This window comes from Branchiostoma belcheri, unplaced genomic scaffold (assembly GCF_001625305.1).
Source record: "Branchiostoma belcheri isolate BF01 breed outbred unplaced genomic scaffold, Haploidv18h27 scaffold4, whole genome shotgun sequence".
NCBI lineage: Eukaryota > Metazoa > Chordata > Leptocardii > Amphioxiformes > Branchiostomatidae > Branchiostoma > Branchiostoma belcheri.
The window spans coordinates 4,711,346-4,729,598 of NW_017804020.1; the positions used below are offsets into that span (position 1 = coordinate 4,711,346).

At 40.6% G+C, this 18,253-nt stretch overlaps 2 protein-coding genes across 22 annotated transcripts in view; one reads left to right on the forward strand and one right to left on the reverse strand.

Annotated features, from left to right (window-relative positions):
* The first annotated feature begins 320 nt into the window (after positions 1-320).
* On the forward strand, positions 321-6,473 carry LOC109477321 (UDP-glucuronosyltransferase 2A3-like). The gene is given in 9 exon segments (XM_019778501.1): positions 321-779; positions 1,774-1,879; positions 2,191-2,454; positions 2,556-2,697; positions 2,700-2,767; positions 3,224-3,364; positions 3,659-3,878; positions 4,008-4,227; positions 4,344-6,473. Coding segments are annotated over 9 exon segments (1,569 nt in total). The 5' UTR covers positions 321-657; the 3' UTR covers positions 4,630-6,473.
* Positions 5,069-18,253, reverse strand: part of LOC109477317 (calcium-dependent secretion activator 1-like) — a 73,560-nt gene continuing 60,375 nt past the window's right edge. For 12 of the 21 annotated variants that reach the window (XM_019778493.1, XM_019778487.1, XM_019778483.1 and 9 more), the window contains 10 exons: positions 18,084-18,240; positions 17,651-17,792; positions 14,364-14,417; positions 12,476-12,631; positions 12,234-12,345; positions 11,643-11,759; positions 11,222-11,347; positions 9,705-9,812; positions 9,258-9,362; positions 5,069-8,937 (listed from right to left, as the gene is read on the reverse strand). In XM_019778493.1, coding sequence (XP_019634052.1) covers positions 8,755-8,937; positions 9,258-9,362; positions 9,705-9,812; positions 11,222-11,347; positions 11,643-11,759; positions 12,234-12,345; positions 12,476-12,631; positions 14,364-14,417; positions 17,651-17,792; positions 18,084-18,240 — 1,260 coding nt within the window. In that variant the 3' untranslated portion in view covers positions 5,069-8,754. The remainder of the gene's footprint in view (positions 8,938-9,257; positions 9,363-9,704; positions 9,813-11,221; positions 11,348-11,642; positions 11,760-12,233; positions 12,346-12,475; positions 12,632-14,363; positions 14,418-17,650; positions 17,793-18,083; positions 18,241-18,253) is intronic. The other 9 variants (XM_019778498.1, XM_019778484.1, XM_019778499.1 and 6 more) reach the window with 2 other exon arrangements.

The following is an 18,253-nucleotide window of genomic DNA, read 5'->3' on the forward strand; positions in this document are numbered from 1 at the left end:
GTCATATTCCTTAAGTGAAAGTTGTGAAACACGCCAACTTTGCATGCATGTGGTGGTAGTAAGTTATTACATAGAATGTAAATGCCACGGCTAACTTTTGCGCATCTTACTCTTACTCAAAGCTACTTTTTGTCTTTTATCCGCCCCCTCCCCCCAAAAACATCAACCATATTTCTGTTATCTCACGTTATATTCCATGGGCTTTGACATGAACACAACTACCGACAGCTTTGCTACGGGTATCATAAATGTTCTAATTAGTTTCACATTGAAAGTAAACGACACGCACATAATGAACGTAGAAACAAACCTTTCGGTAATTTTTTCGTCTGCCACGAACTATGACCCTCAGACTGTACCACTGAAGCAGGGTAGGGGGTTACCAGTCACCGCCTGTCAAGCTCAACAGAACTTCAAGGAAAGCCGACTTGACGTGGCACTGGGGATGTCTAGTGACCAAATAATTACTGCAGGTAATCGTCAAGGCGGTGCGATACAGCTGCAGTACCAACAGCAGTAAATAACGGTCGCTTTTGATACATGCAAGGGAAGGAACATGCGTCGCAAACTAAATACTGAAGGTCATTTAAGGCTGCCTAACATTCCAAACAGCGCAGGTTAAAGTTGACGGAGTGAAAGGTGGCGGCCGTTCGCTCCATGTTGTTGTTGTTCCTGTGCTCTACTCTCACGGGTCGTGCCGGGGCCGGTAAAGTGTTAATGATGGGGCCGAGCGGCAGTCACTGGCTCAACCTGGTCTACCTGGCGGAGGGTCTGATCAAGTAAGTCTCACCTGTAGCACAACCTGGGTGAAGGTTTGTTCAGGTCTCACCTGTAGCTCTACCTGGTTTACCAGGGTATTAGATTTGATCAGGTAAGTTTTACCTGTAGCTCCACAGTACATGGTGGAGGGTCTGCATGCTCTTTTCCGTAAGGCGTAGGCGGGCCTTTTTAATTTCTGGTACTGTAATTCGTAGGGAAGTTATTTTATTTACCGTAATTCGTAGTGAGGAGGCGAAAATTTCCCGTAAAGCGTAGCCAGCGCATTTCACGTAAAGCGTAATCGAGCCTAAAATTCCCCGTAAATCGTAGTCTGGACTCCCATTTTTCGTAAGCCGTAGCGGACGAACCAGCAACCAGCGGATGACATTTTGGGTCAACGTCGTACCCAGGATTTCTATTGTCTAACCTGGACACGAGAACACCCATGACATCAGTGGACTTCTGTGCTATTATTGGTCAGTATTGGCTGGGTGACGGGAGCACATCTGGAGTCAATCTCAGTTGCATCCTCATCTTGTCTGTCCCTTTCTTGCCTGTCTGGGTACATGTGTGTTTTACAATCCCACCATGGCTCACGCGACGCCCGTGATTGTGTGCATTTTATCGCATACGGGGTCGATTCTGCAGCTGACCCAGTATCGGTGCAATGTGGAGTCGTCAGTGTTTCAAGACAGCGAAGTGACTAATGTGAGTTAGTTGATAAACAAAATAGACGAACAACTCGGGATAAAGGAGGCAGCCAGGCAGACCAATCTGCAGATGACAGACACTACTTTAGCGCCAGAATTTAGCGTAAAGCGTAGCCGGCCTCCCGGAATTTAATGTAAAGCGTTGCGAGCCTTGATAAATTTAGCGTAAAGCGTAATCAGGACCCCCCATGCAGACCCTCATGGTGTACCTGCATGGCATCAGGTATTTAGTCTGATTTTGATACCTGCTCCATTTCTGCATTGAAACTTAATGTCTGCAACACTAATGTTATTTCACATCCAGAAGAGGCCACGAGGTTGTTTCCCTAGTGCCGTCTAACCTGTACGCCAGTCAGCAGAAGGCGCTCACCTCCCCCACACGACTCAAGATACGGCTGGAGAAATATCAGGTACAGGTGAACACCTGCTGTGAAAGCATAAGTTTGGTCTGCCTTGTAACATTATCTATGTTCCACGGGCCATGCTGCAAGGATTGCTAGGAGCAGACCTCCCGCTGTGACATCTGCCCAGTCTTTAGTCCTTATGTCTTCTTGTTGTCTGACACCCGGCCCTGGCTTCTCTTTGCAATGTCTAGATCATTAATGGACAATCGTCCTAGGCTGCCATTTGATTTCATGTAGAATTTGAGATTTTGCATCATAATACATGATTGTATGATTGCCCCAAGAATGCCGTAAGCAATTGTACTCTGCCTCCCCAGGTCCCGCTGGAAGGTGATGTATTTGATCGAATGATGCAGCTCCAGGTCCAATTCTCACTTGGAGATGCCCAGGAGTTCTCTGCCTTTGGGTTCGCCAAGATGATCTTTGATAACTTTGGTGACGCCGTCAACTTCGGCAGGGTGGAATGCGACACTCTGCTGCAGAACCAAGAACTGCTGTCCAGGTTGAAGGACATGAACTTTGACATCATCATCATAGATCCCATGGCCGTCTGTGGGAGCATCTTAGCACGGCTGCTCAAGGTCATTACCTGTAAACATAACTTCTCAAGGTCATTATTGTCAACATGGTATCTCCACGTCATTACCTATTATTGATTGATCATCATCATCACTGCCTTCAGGTTCCGCTCGCCATCATGGAAGCCCCGGCCATCGCGACCTTACACCTGAGCCTCACCAGTCAGGTTCCCGTTCCCATAGCAACGTACTACTCCCACAGGACGGGGTTCATGCAGAGTCTGAAGAACCTGGGATATCACCTGCTGATGGGGCTGTTAGCCAGTCTGATGGTGGGAACATGGATCCGCTCGCATCCCGGGCTCTCGGGTACCAGGTGAGTGTTTATAGTTTGAGGGCATTCATGGGACGTGTTGTACAAAATTCAGCTGTCCTGTGATGGAAATGGTTGACAGCTATATTTATTTGTACAGATACATTGTATATGTAAGACTTGGTAAGTAGAAACTGGTGTGTTTATGAGTAATTGTACAAGAGGGTTCTTCAAAAGTACATGACTTCATTTGATAACATACAGCTAGGGCTATACAACTTTCCGAAGGCTATCGGTGGTGCAGAGGGCTAGCACTGGTAACTGAACAAAATACAAGTGGTTACAAGGTGTAGATCTCCTTAAATGCCCCATCAACAGCTTAAAACATTCCAAAAAGCACAATAAATGTTACAAGCAGTGCTTCAATTTGGGTTCTAAACTCAGAATGTCTGAATTCAAATGCATGACCATATGGTCCAGAAGCAGATCTTCTAACTACTAAATTAAAGCATGCTACAGGTGACGATTGTGGAGCTGTCGGCAGAGGCAGACCTGTTCCTTATGCGGGAAGACTCCATCGTGTACCCCCCACACCCACTCATGCCCAACATGGTACAGATAGGGGGGTACCACGTGCAGACCGTCAACCCCCTGCCTAAGGTAACCTCCCTCAGAAGTTGCTTGAGTATGTGATATGATATGCCTGTTTAATATCGTGCGAATGTTCCTATTGTGCGAACAGGGTTTGTTCTTCATAAGCATTATGATGCATTAAACTCGATTCTATTCATTCAATGGTAACAAGTACAGGTGCTGATGTTTTTTCCAGACCTGTAGAATAAGAATCCAAGCCACAAATAGGAACCAAGAAAAAAAGGTTTTCCTGAAAGTGGCTGCCAAGATTGCCGTACTCTGCCAGAAATCTCACATAACCTTTTGACTCGTTTCTGTCAGGATCTTGAAGATTTTATGGAGTCTTCAGGAGATGCGGGCGTGGTCGTCTTGTCCTTTGGGTCCTATGCCAAGGTCATGGGCAGGAGGAAAGCTGAAATGTTGGCTGAAGGCCTGGCAAGGGTGCCATTCAAGGTCATCTGGAAGTTTCAAGGTCAAAGGCCAAAAAACACCGGAGAGAACACCCTGTTAATGGACTGGATCCCACAGAATGATCTACTGGGTAAGGAAAGAAAGAAATTATGACATTTGGCAATAAAGGAAGCTGTAAAACACCACATAAGGGGGGAGGGCAAGCATTGCTGTCTCAGCTTAGCCCCAAACTGAATCTCCATTTTAAATTTTTTTCCAGCTCACCCGAAGACACGTCTGTTCATCACCCACTGTGGCATTAATGCCGTGTACGAGGCAATGTTCCATGGCGTGCCCATGGTCAGAGTTCCCGCTTTCGCAGAGCAGCATGGGAACAGCAACAACCTGGAGACCCTGGGAACGGGAGTCACCCTGGACATCTTCACCATGACCTCGGATGACCTTTATGAAGCCATCATGGAGGTCGCCAACAACAAAACGTCAGTTGACATTTTGACAATCTGTGACACTTATCATAGAACTGTAACGTTATAACATAGCCAATCATTTGATGGATGTCATGCAGACATTATTCTGCTTATCCCTGTTTTTGCAGGTACAAATCTAACGCTGTACGGCTGGCACAGCTCCAGCGAGACCAGCCGCAGTCTCCCATGGACCGTGCCGTCTGGTGGATCGAACATGTCATCAGACATGGCGGCCTGCCGCACCTCAAGTCAGCTGCACGCCACCTCAGCCTGCTGCAGTACCACCTGCTGGACGTGGTGGCGCTGCTGTGTGTGGCAGTGGTGGCAGCAGGGCTTTTTCTGTGGCTCTGCTGTCGGTGCTGCTGCCGAGTTTTGTGTGGGAAGAAAACAGCTGCCAAACAGAAGCAGCAGTGAGAATGTGTAATACTCTGTGTGGAGTCAAGAAATAGTCCTGTCCTTGGTGCTGAAAATTGATACCATGGCAAACTTGACACTATGTGTTTATATACCTCAGAGTCTATGAAATAAGGACACTAACCTGTCCTTGGTGCTGGAAACTAACCTGTCCTTGGTGCTGAACACCACCCTCAGTAAGGAAACAGGTCCTTTTAAAGCAAAGTAGGCAACAAACATCACTATCATTCCTTCTGCGTAATTAACAATTGCTTGGAGATGACCAAGGCCCAGCCAGGAAATGTTGCATACACTTATTTCAGCAATGATAAAAAGCACTTGGTGTATTCAGAGTGGAGACAGTTTGCCTTTTAATACGTCTTAACAGGACAATCAGAAAATGGTGCGATCTTCCCTTCCAACACCAGCATGGAGATTACAACATTCAAACTCAACCATGAAGTGTTGCATACCTTTAATGCACCAATAGCCATATACAGACACAGATATACCAAGATTGCCATACAAAAACGGAATTTCTACAATAAATATCGAGTAGTGTTCACCTTCTCCATAAGGTCTGTATGTACAGGCTGACGTCTAGTTTCAGCACTTTTCATGAGCCACCATAGCTGACAGTGGAGACACGTGGGCATCTAGAGGCTACAAACGTTCACATCAAACTACTCTAACAACTACAGACAAAATTAAACTCAGAAAAAGAGCTAAAGTCAGCTGCCTGTTGACACTGTGTACAGTAATACATGGACATGATGCAGTACAGATCAGAGTGCTTCACATGTACTAGAATAAAAGGTACAGCAGGCATAGTACAAAGTTTTTTTGTTTGATCCAATGCAAAGGGACACTCACCATGGCCATAGAAACTTGTCTTTCGTGATGAATCTTTTCATTCTAAGAGCTACAACAGGCATAGTGCAAAATGTTTTTAAATCTAAGCTCTAGCACACATTGAAATACAATTGTAACTGTTCCACTAACCATATAACACCCCTTGTATTAGATCAAACCTTAACACCTTTGTGCTATATCTGTAAACCCCAACACAGATGTGAGCTCTTGTTCTAAGAGCTACAACAGGCATATTTAGAACTCTGGATTTTCATATTTTACATGGACCCTCTCTACTCCTGGCCTACTGCAACTCTAGCACCATTGGTGATGTGACGTCTCCACAGTCAACAACTCTACAGTCGGCGTTCCTGTCTACAGTCAGTAAAAAACATGTTCACCAGCAATGGTTCACCCATGCATGTGGGCAGTTATTTTACAAAATGGTCTTAAGGGTTAAAACTCTAAGTGTAGCTGTGAATGTACATCTTTAGGCCGATCTTTCAACAATCATTTGCTATTCAAACAAAATGAATAAAACAGTGTAGATGATGACTTGTTAAAGAAATTAGGATATGTTGTATGTCGACTGATTCTGGATGTAAAAATGGCTGTAGTTTTCTTATTCATTTGCAAGGAGTCTTACAAATAAATATTTTTGGAGTATGAAATACGAATAAGAGAAATATGTAGTTGTACTAACCCCTCAGACATGGGTGAAGCACAGTGGAAATATTTCTACCTGCCAACAAGCCTCCTCACTCCTTTAACAATCCTAACATAACACAGCAGAGAACGGTAAGTGTACTTGCTATATATTCTAAAGGCTACAGCTAAATTTTGTACATCCTAGAATAAGTCAGCTTTAGTCCGGAGATATCTAAAGATGCACCATTATTATTCTGTACAAACATAATGTGCAGGAATTCTTTTAAAAGCAGTATTCTTCATATTGTGACTTTACAGAATAACTGCATTGTATGACTGAAGTAAAATCTCTTTTGTAACTTTTACATGATGATGTATCTTCAGTCTATTTACAAATAAAATTGTGACATTTAAAATTGTGATATCAACATAATATTACATAACATACAATTTTCAAGTTATTCATAAGGTCTAGTATAATATATGGTATCTAAAACATCTCCATACTTTTATAATAGTTACAAGAGCATGATAACAAGATACTGCTGTACAACTTCATGGCTACATCTACAGCTTTGGTTTGCTCCATGCTAAAGACGTTGATTTAATAAAATGGACAAAATGGACATAAACATCCATGTGGATCTAAAACAACCTTTTGTTGATAAAATACCTCATAAAGTTATGATGACATACTAATGCCAAATGTCCTGATTAACAAACATTTGTCATACATTTTACAGAAGAATTTGAACTTAAGTTTCTATGACATGCATGTTTTCTCATTTCATTTTAATCTTTTATAGCTTATAATGGCTCTGTACATAAATCCATGCATGTACACAACTGACAAAGGGCTATGAAGTGATAATAAAAAGGAAATAAAAACATCTTTGCCCTGCAAAAATCTTATTTTGGGCTGTTTTCCAGTACGGATTTAAAACCTGTCTCATCGTTGCCCAACTGAAGCTTGAAAATATACCACTTCAGTATGAACACTTTCAAAACACTTGTCGACTGTGGACAAAATATGATGAAAGATTGATAACACTACAAATTGGAATTTACAAAAAAATGCAACAAATTTGTTCAAATTGGGTCACAAAAAATTAAATCATCTAAAACAAACTTTGAGAGGATGAAAAAACATTTACTTGGAAAGTAACAGATGTGTTATTGTTGTTATGACAACTGAATTAAAGAATGATGGTGAATGTTGTCTTCACTATAAAACCCAGAAGTTCCCTTTAAACAGTTAAAAAATTAACACGCTCCTGAAGCTTCAGAAGTGATTGCTATTTAAAAAATTGTAAAAAAAAGTTGGAGTTCATGGGTATTTAAATATTTAGTAGCTTTTGCACCAAATTTACATTTGTCATATAAACACCATTTACTGGTAATCTCTTTTCATTTGGTTGGACATGCAAAAGCAATAATGGCGACAAGATCCCAAACATAAAACAGAATTCTTAGCTCTTGTGCACACCAAGCCCAGTGCATCGCCCCACATGTGTAACTACAATCCTTGCTCCATGAATCTGTTGCCAAGTTTTCTGGTCCTTTCTGCACAAGATGCAGAAACCTGAACCTCCATGGAGTTCACCCTTGAAGCCCTTCCATACATTTAATAAATGTGTCACGCCGTAGCCAGCACTCAAAACTAACACTTTTTTTCTCAAAATGGCAACAAATTCCACTTGTCATGGCATATGTTCCAATTACTTTTTTGAGTTGCTTGGAGTGGCAGTTTTCACATTTCCTTGCTAGATTACTGACCAGCCTGGGTGCCTTCCTATATAGATAACTGGGTCATCCTACTCCCCCTGTAGGATGGCACACTGGCTAAGATTTCTCTCCAAAACCAACAACAGCAACAAAAAAGAAACAATTCTCTGTTTTCTATTGCAACTGAAATTTCGCACACATCAGAATGTTTCATCATTTTGACATCATCAACAGGCAAATCTCATTCTGTTATGTGAAGATTTTGGTCTAAAACAAGTTTCTAGAGAGTGTTTCCTTTGTGAAACATCAGAAAAGATATTGAGCTGAAAAGACTTCTGTTTACAAATGTGTTCAACTTTATAATATGAAACATAATTATACACTATGGTAAAAAAAACTTTAGTCCCAACACTATTACATGTGAAGTTCTTGCCAAAGTGTTAGTCTAGAGTGCTGGGGCCTGCCAACTCTGTAACAAGAAACATTGTGGCATTTCTAAAATAGAGCCTGTCTAATTCAGTTTTGGACATTAGAAGTCTATAACAATAACATTGCATAGGACAGTCTCTCTACATTTAAGAATTGATTGCTTTGTAGCTTGTACAGACACATATGTTTAACAACAACTACAATTTTTGTAACACAGACATCTGACAATGCACTACATGGAAATGTGTCCAGTTTCAAGCAGAGCCCTGATTGGCTGGTGCCAAGCTCATGAACCAACCAGAAATAGTTCAGAGCTGCTCACATTCAATGAGATATCTAACATACACTGCATGAGACCAATCAGAGCCACTCTCTTGTTTAGACACCTGTCAATACGTCCAAAACCACATTGAGTAATGCTATTGGTGATTTGTCTTTGCTGCAGCCAATCACATTGAGTCTTGTAACTGCGTCAACCAATGAGAGTCGCCCTTACATATCCTCGTCATCAGTGTCGTCCTCTCTGAGAGAGTCAGCAGCGTTGAGTTGGTGGGCGTTTTCTGACATTGCGTGGAAGGACTCCTCCATAAGGAGCCGCTTCTTCACGGTTTGAAATGAATCGCAGTTGATTGTGTTTGGCATGACTCCCTGCAGCTCAAAGTCACGGAACATTTTCTGAAAGTAGACAAAAAGAATTTTTAAGCCTTCAGATTCTCCGATTCAATTTGTGGGTTCTCAGATGTACAGAAATAATGCTGTCCTTGAAAACCAACATGGAAACTGCGCACCTGATAAGTCCTATCTATGGCTTATCTATGATGTTTGCATTACGTTAACCTGCATGGGCTCCCTTGGAAATCAGCCCTGTTTGGCTGGAGGGACTACCCTTATGTGTCCAAAACACTGAAACAGACAAGATACACTGGACATTCCCCTCAGTGAAATTCTGAATGTATAGGGTCTCCTACTAACAGAGAGACAGACAGGATATTTACCTTGGACATCCTCATGAGAGTGATGAGCTGATAGATGTGCAGCTGGATGTCCTGCCGCTCCTTCAGCCAATCAGCAATGATGTTCATCGCTGCTACATACCATTGCTGTGAAACAGGAATCAGCATGTTAAACACAGCTTAAAACAAACAATAGACTTCACCCCCTTAGACATATGGCTTTGCAAGCTGCTTCCAATATAATGCAACAGACAACCACCAGGGGTATACAATGTAGTAGCACAGAGGATTTGTAGCAACACTGCATTCGTATGTATTGGAATTGCAAAATTTGTGTAAAACTATGTATGTGTGTTTGTATGTATTAAATACATACATACAAACACACACACACACATGGAGATCCTACATGTAACAAAACAAACAAACACTCCCACAGGCACACACAGTTAATGATTTTGATGATGTAGATGCTACTGAAAGACTCACCTCAAAAGCTTTGAGCGTCCAGAGTTCATCGTTAACCTTGTCTCTCAGGATATCCTGGTTGATGCGCACAAAGTACATGTAGGAGTCTGCCAGCTCTAACCCTGGGGTCTGGGGGAGGGGGTAGGTAACAAAAAGTTTGATTATTGCAAACTCATTCATGAGGCCCTATAGCAAATACATGTGTACATGATATTTGACAAGAAAATGATACGGTGGTAAATACAGAAATATCATAAATTGTGTAAATATATACATGTAGTGAGCTCAATCAATGATTTATGCATAATTAGATAAGTAAAAGATGAAGGAATCGTTCTTGCAAAATGACCAATGCAATGGTGACCAATTAATTTAAAAACCAGAGAACAACATGGTAAGGCTGAAAATGTTAGTAACTTGACAGTGTACCAGTTAGTACCAGTAGACAGCATGCCTTCATTACACCAGAGAGTGATGAACTTTACTACTTAGGAGTTAAAAAGACACCTGTTCCTGTCCAGATGAGGAATTAGTAGGGTTAGTGGAAAACATGGTCACTTTGACTTTGGAACGTTATGTGTGGCATATCAAAGGCATTGTATTGAATTTCTTTTACTGGAAGTGCAAAGGAATTTGTTCAATATTCAGTTGTTTGTTGATTTCAGCACCTTTCCAACTTCAAAGTGACCAGTGTTGAAAGCATGAAGTCAAGAATGCAGAGGTGAACCTTCATGTGTGCTGATACAAAATGTGGTTCCTGGCATGATGGCATGGTTGAAGACAGAACAAATACTATGACATGATGCACTCCAAAAGTAAGAACACAGGGAATTGCAATGTTCCAAAAGTCTTGAGTTGCTTTAAGATAAAATACTAGGTAAACTATCACATCAAAGAGATGGTCCAACAATGCAGCTAGAAAAGTACAGTACAAAGTGGCACAAGATTCCAAATGCATCCTTCTGAGTTAGGTCATCATCAATTTTAAATAACATAATTCCAAACATACTGTAACTTGACAGTGTACCAGTTAGTACCAGCAGACAGCATGCCTTCATTACACCAGAGAGTGATGAACTTTACTACTTAGGAGTTAAAAAGACACCTGTTCCTGTCCAGATAAGGAATTAGTAGGGTTAGTGGAAAACATGGTCACTTTGACCAAAAGTAAGAACACAGGGAATTGCAATGTTCCAAAAGTCTTGAGTTGCTTTAAGATAAAATACTAGGTAAACTATCACATCAAAGAGATGGTCCAACAATGCAGCTAGAAAAGTACAGTACAAAGTGGCACAAGATTCCAAATGCATCCTTCTGAGTTAGGTCATCATCAATTTTAAATAACATAATTCCAAACATACTGTATTCCAACCCCTAAAAAGCAACCTTCACAAACTTAGTTTACCCAAAGTTGATTTTGATTTTTGGTTTAGGACTTAACAATGGGAGGAGACTGATGCCTAAAGTCCATACATGTATCTGTGGTGAATTACATCTTTTGAACAACAGAACAAACAATAAGACAGCAGGCTCCCCACCTCCTTGCCGGTGATATTCTGCGCCTTCTGCCGGAGCGATGCTCCAAAGTTCATGAAGGATGAGAAGAGCGTGCCCTCGTCATACCTGGCTAGTTTGGCTAGGACACTCTCCACCACTGTCACCATCTGCAGGGGCAAATTGCAAGGTGAAAATTTAACCCTCAAAGTGTCAGGGAATATTAGAACTAAGCTTTAAAACTGTGAGGGTGAAAAGACATGTACCCGACCCAAAGTACACTTTCCACCACTGTCACGATCATGAGTAGCTGAGATTTAAAGTCAAGACCATGACCTCGGCCACTTCCTGTCATTGTCATCTGAAAGACCTCACCCACTGGCTCTTGGGTACACTCTCACACTACCTTGTTCACTAAACCACTCACTTGTCCATGTAACTATTCATTCCCCTGCTAACATGTACCTTTGCCACCAGGGTGCTAATCATCTCGTTATAGACCTTCTCCAGGAAGTCATCGATCTTGGTGTGGTAGTTGTGCCGCTGTCCATCCGGGCTCTTGTAGAAGCACAGCTGGGTGGACTGGACAGTAAAGGTGGAAAAAAACATCAGCAAGCTATGCTATTCATTGCTTTATTTACTGCAACATTGCTACATGATGTAAATTAAATGTTCCTGTACCCCAGAAAGACCATCTGCCTGTTATCAGTAACAAAGTAACAAAACGTTTATAACTCACACTAGTTTTGTATATTAATTAAGAACATGGTTCTTTATTCAACAAGTGGGTTAAATGATTCAACATTTTGATGACCACCTGTTGCCTTCATCAGGGCAATAATGTTTAACACTTGTCCAGTTTTGGTTCAGGTTGTATTGGATCTGAACTTCAACCTTCTACAACTTGGTAAGTTATTCAACTTTCCTCTCCTAAGAGTAACAAAAACAGTAATTGATCTTCACTTAGATACATTGATGTTGACTGGGTCCAAATTGCAAAGAAGTTTTTAAAAAACATTAGAACAATAACATTAGAATGCAATTGTAAATAAGTACCTTTTTCTTAGCGTCAAACACTACGTTAATCATGGTGCAGGCCTCTACGGCCATCCTGAAGTCTGGGCTGTCTCGTCCTCGCTTCAGCCTGTTCTCAAAAGACTTCTGAGTCCTGGAGGAAGGGGCAACAATGTCAAGGCCTAATATGTTTTAAAGGCTGATTTAGTTATTTTGGTCAATTTGTACAAATTTAAATTGATTCAGAAACAAACAGGTCTGACCATCAAGCAAGGCTAGCTGACCTTTGAATGGCCGATTCGATCATATCGCATGCCATCAGCTTCAGTCTCTGCTCCAAGTGGTTCCCGAACTCCTCCTCGGGCCAGTGGAGATCCTTAATGAAGTTCTGCAGAGCCTCAAGCTTCCACAGAACGTCTTCACTGGTCTCACAACCATTACTGCAACAAGAACAGGCAAACCTCGCATCAAGGTGGAAGGACATTTGTAAAAGGGTCTCATGAAGAAAAGGATTGCGCATGAAACAGTATCTCAACAAAAGTGTTACAACTGTTAACAATTTATTATGAAAAGTGCAAACCTTTAAGAAAGTCCTGTACAGAGACTGGAGAAAGTCTTATCAAGAAAACTCTGAAACAACTTAACACATTGCCCCGTCTACAAAGTTAACCCATTATATGCTGATACAAAACATCATGCTTAACAAGAGTAGTGAAACAGCAACACACATACAGTACTGTATCGCTAAACTTGACTTACCAACTAAGACATACATGTAAATTTGAGACTTGTTCATAATTAGTGTTATTATATGAAAACATTTTATACAACAGAGATATGTCACCAGTTAGGTAATTCTTGCACCTCTCTACTTTACTCAAGGCTCATCATTCTTTGATGCTGCTTTTTTTTTATAGCTTAACACCATTTTTCTTACATTTACCTACAATTTTCTACAGTAGTGTTTACTTGAACACCAAATTCCTGCTCAAACTTATTGTGGCTATTAAAGAACGATGATTTCAATCATACAACCTGATTTTCAGAAACTTACGAGTGCACCATAGCTTGAAACTAAAGTTTCATTTTATCTAAACACACCAAAACATCGATCAAGCTTAAGAGACTAACATGTAGTGAAATGGTAAACGCAAAGCCTTTGATCTCTGTAGGGTCTACTCTGCCTCACAGTAACTTTAAGTTAGCAACATTGAATGTTGGACAGATGGGGGGACAGACACTGTAAAGTCTACATGTCAGGCTCTGTGCATAGTATACCAGGATAATATCAATGTTACAAACATTGCTTTTTTACCCAATGATCAACACGTAATAGGAGCTAGAGGCCACTTCAAAGTCAGAAACATGACTGTATACAATGCACAGACCCTGCATTACATTAGTGAGAGCAGACTCAGGTGGTGGTGTTCAACATGGTCATGTGAGAGCTGTGTGTGTCACAGTTAGCAGCCAGCCGGTGAGGGATGGACATGAACTACACAGCTGGAAATACTTCCACAGATCCTTGTCTTGGACATGAAATATGGAGTTTGGCAGTCTGCAATTGAGACTGTTGACCCATGGGGCAAAGATGACAACATATAATTCAAATCAAGTCCCAAAGCATACAAATTAACATAGAAAGTACTAAGTTTTAATTGTTTAATTTTGAAGTTACTGTCCGACTTTCTGAAGGCAAGAAATGATCCAAAAATACATGTTTCAATTACATTCAGGACCTTCAGTCAACCTTAAAATGAAGTGTAGTGTCGCATAGTTTGCTACTGACAAAATACTAGGTAGCAGGTTTGTTTAGAAATTTGATTTGGTCTTGATAATGAAATTTGGGACCAAAATCTGATAATTGATAATAGTGCTTCTGTTCTTCTTTCAAACCTGCACTCTGAAATATTGAGTCTTTCAACATAAAATATTACATTGTAAAAACTTCAAATGATTAAGAAATGTTATGATATACAAATGTATGTCAGTTAATGCATTTGGTTAATCACAAAACTATGATGACTCATGACCCAGGGCTACATTTTTGTAACTATCTAATTTATCCTCAATTTTGTAAAAGACATGTCCAAGAAATGGTTTCTGTGTAAGTCTATTTCCAGCTCTGCAGTGCTGGACTACACCACTTGGGGGCGTAGTCACGGGTCTTACCTTGCCCCAAGCATGGGGATGTCTACTGGTACCTCGGGTAATCCAAGGTTCACGCTTTGTGCAGATGGGAGAGACACAGTCAGACACACAGACACTACACTGACGGAACGTTACACTGGTCATTCAGGTCAGCTGGGACACCTGCTGAACCCCTCAAGGTCAATTGTGCAAACAGCTTGCTAAAAACCTTATATAGATTTTTCGGTTTTAAAAATTGTGAAACTTTTATTTTCTTGTTCGGACTAAAATTCTAATGAAATGCAGTTGTACACCCTTGAGTAAGAATGGCAATACCTGTTTGTATCAAAATTAACTGATGTGTCAGTCATCCCAAAAAAGCCTTTTTTGTGTTTGAAATGAGTTTAACTTGACGTGTGTTTATAAGTATAACGTTTAATCATCATAATCATCTGTTTAAGTCTACTAGTAGGTTTTCTGCTAGTAAAGACTGTAGCTGTAGTTATTGTTCAGGTGTCCCAGCTGCCCTGGTCTGTTTGTGTTCAAATGCTGTGAAAGAGAAGAGAAAGAGAAGATGTGAGAAGAAAGGTAACAATGCTGCCGGCATGACCTGCACAGCAGCACTCTAGACAGCATGGGATCACTTAGATATCACAATGTACAGCTGGGTCTTTTTATCACACAACCTTGTGTGTCTATAAATAAACTGCGGGAACTGTACACTTCAAACGGAGATGTAGAGACGGATAGTCTTGTATTTGATTGCAAAATGGAATAGTTTTCATAATGGATATATGTAATGTAATCAACTTGCTGATTTCAAGAAACTTGTAACTTCATCTGAATCAGCATTGCTTAACTGGTTTACCAGCCCTCTGGCTCTGTTTTCATGGGAAACTTCAAAATGTACTTTTGCATCAGAACAATGCTTTGTGTGATATTGTTATCAAGATACACTTCTAAATACATGGAAAACCATGCAAAAATGAAAATGCATACTTTTTTTTTAACTTTGCTGCAGTCAAGAATGTTGCCAAATTTTAAAAGGTTTGTGGGATGATAAAATGGAACTGGTGTATTACACAAAAATGTAGCACAAAAAAAAACACAGCAAAAAAATGTTTAAGCTTTCATTCCCAATATTTGGCAGGAAGAATCACATTTAGACTATCTAAAAATTTAACGAGAACTCATTTCAGCATTGGATGGGCAGATGCATGGTTAAGGTTTGAAAGTCATGACCATTGATATATTTTTCATTTATCAGAGCTTGTCTAGAGCGCTGCGCAGGAAGCTGAGAGCACACTGAGAAAACACAATGGATCCGTTGCCTTTGCAAAACAGCCAGGATGGAAGAAAAGTTCACGCTGACGTTACTCACTGAAGAGTGTATTGTACAGCCTACATGTTACATGTACAGGCACATGCGGATACTGATGGAGACTGGTCAAGGCAACTCTGGTGGATTACTGATTCAGAAGTGATACAAGTTCTGAGATACAAAATGTATGCTTTGGAGTTGCTAATAGAACATAATGCATGCAGATGTCTTAACATTTCATGTCCTAAGACTACATGCATCATATACAAGTACATTTTCCATGCTAAAAATTTCCCATTCTACAAATTTGTATTGGCTTCATTAGGGGTAGCCTTGGAGAGTATATTAAAGTTCAATAGTACATGTTATAAGAAAAGGGATAAAAATGCCTCAATTCCAACAATCTTTATCATCATCAATCAGTGACCTTTTTCAAAGTAGGAACAGACTGGGTGATAATCAGACAACAAAACTTTTCTATAATATAATATTGAGAAAAGATTGCACTGAAAGGTGTGAATCCACACAGAGTTCCTTTTGCAACAAGTGGGGCAAAGAATGAAGTGGTCGACAGAATGACAACATGGAGTTGTTTAAGTGGCCTACATTCCTACCTAGCACTAGTTGATATGGTAGTATTTTATCCAAATTAGTTGCCTACAGTAGTTAGTAAACACACAGACATGCACAAACAAAATGTCATTAACATTGGAGATCCACTCATGCAGTATCATGCCTTTTAACCTTGTATTTGCAGCATAACATGCTAGTTCCTTTTCTTAATATTAAATCATATTGTGTGTTTAACTCCATGTGTCTAATGGTATTTCCTAATGAAGATGCTCAGATGCAGCTACAGTAGCTACATGACTGTGTGAATGTACAATACCCTATGGAAAGGCTTGTGGGCAGATTTTCAGTGTATCATGGAGTTTGGGTGCTGTTACTACTGTAACAGTTAACTTGGAAGGTTAGGTTAACACAGTGTGGTAAGAGCATATTAAAGGAGCTGTATCAAAGTCAACAGCTCCAAGCAAATTTTGTACAGTGTCATATAAGTTGAGTGGATGTAACATTGGTGACACTGTAATTTTGGCATATTTAAGTTTTTTCTCCACTCCTATGAAAATTTCTGTCCACAAAACTTTCCATCAGGTCATACAGTGAGATGTATTTGACTGCCATGATTTTATAAGTTGGTAGGCAGTTCAAAACAAGACAAGGCTATTTTTGTTGTCATTTGACTTGATCTGAAGAAAGTTTTTACTTCCTAGACCAGTTAGGAGGTGAATGTTGAAGCTAGTCCATTCATAAAATTGGGGGGTGTTGTGGAAAACTACAGTAGAAAGAAAAAAATGCAAGAAAATGGAAAATGTTTTCCTACATGTTTTAGTTAATGTATCAAAAACATAAAGTTTATAGACATGCTGAAAAAAATTCACCAAAATGAAACAGAGTCCCAGTAACATCCTACTAGCCTGATATCACTCCCAACTTTATAAATGGCCTGGCCTGTTGCCAACAGTCTTACCAAACTCCACTTGTCAGAGAGGCTAGCTGCTGATAGTTGCCAATCTGAGTCCTTCTGACAGCTGTTTCATCTCAGCAATTTCTACAGCATTTCAGCCATCAAAAGGAGTGTGGTGGAAATTACGTCATTAAAACCATTTTGACATTGTCAAGAAATAAGCTCAGATCTAACAGAACAATGACAAAAAACACCAGATTTCCTGCCAGCTCACCAGCCTTCTTCGGGTTGGAATGACCATTATCACTTACATGTACATGTACATGTAGAACCAAACAGTGTCAGCAAGTGGTCAAAGTTCCTACATGTATGCATCTGGGTACAATTGATCAATTGCTAATGTCATGTCACCAATTTGGTCATCCTAACCTGAAGATGACCGTAGAGATGGCAAAGAATCTAATGAGTCACTCTTTGCTGTGTTGGATCTGGAGTTTATTTCTTGACACCAAGTTTCTTTGGCGACCATGCAAGCCCTACCCCTGCGGCAGCCACGTTTCCCGCTCGAAGCCCTTGTGGATGGACTGCGCTATCGAGGACTCCATTAGGTCGACGTAACGCACCACCATTGGGGCAAATGTCTCTCGGAGGTGGCTGTGGAATTTCCCGCCGGTCAGGTTTTCTGGGGTGCAGAGCAAGGAAAAAAGGCAGATTTACAGCAATTTTCTTTGATTTGTTAAAATCTGCTACAGTAACTGCTTTCTAAAAAGGAACTTGAACTACATGTAGACACAGAAGAAGAAAGAAAGAAGTTGTGAAAAGATGCCATTTTCAGATGTTGCCAGATTGCAAATAATGGAACCATAATATACAGCTGAGTTGCTCGATTTGTAACTATGGAAAAATGACATGATATATGTATTTTGAACCTTGACATACCAGAATATATGTAAAACATGCTAAGACACCTTACCGTCCTGTCTTAAGTAGTCATTGAGGAGTTGGAAGAGTGGGAAGCTATCCCAAGAGTCGGGGGGTTGAACTTCAAGTGCTGAATCCATGTCTACTTGGAATAATGACCAGAAGATTTCCTTGTGTTCAGCCAACAGGTCTGAGAACCAGGCAAATGCCTTCAGAAGGGAG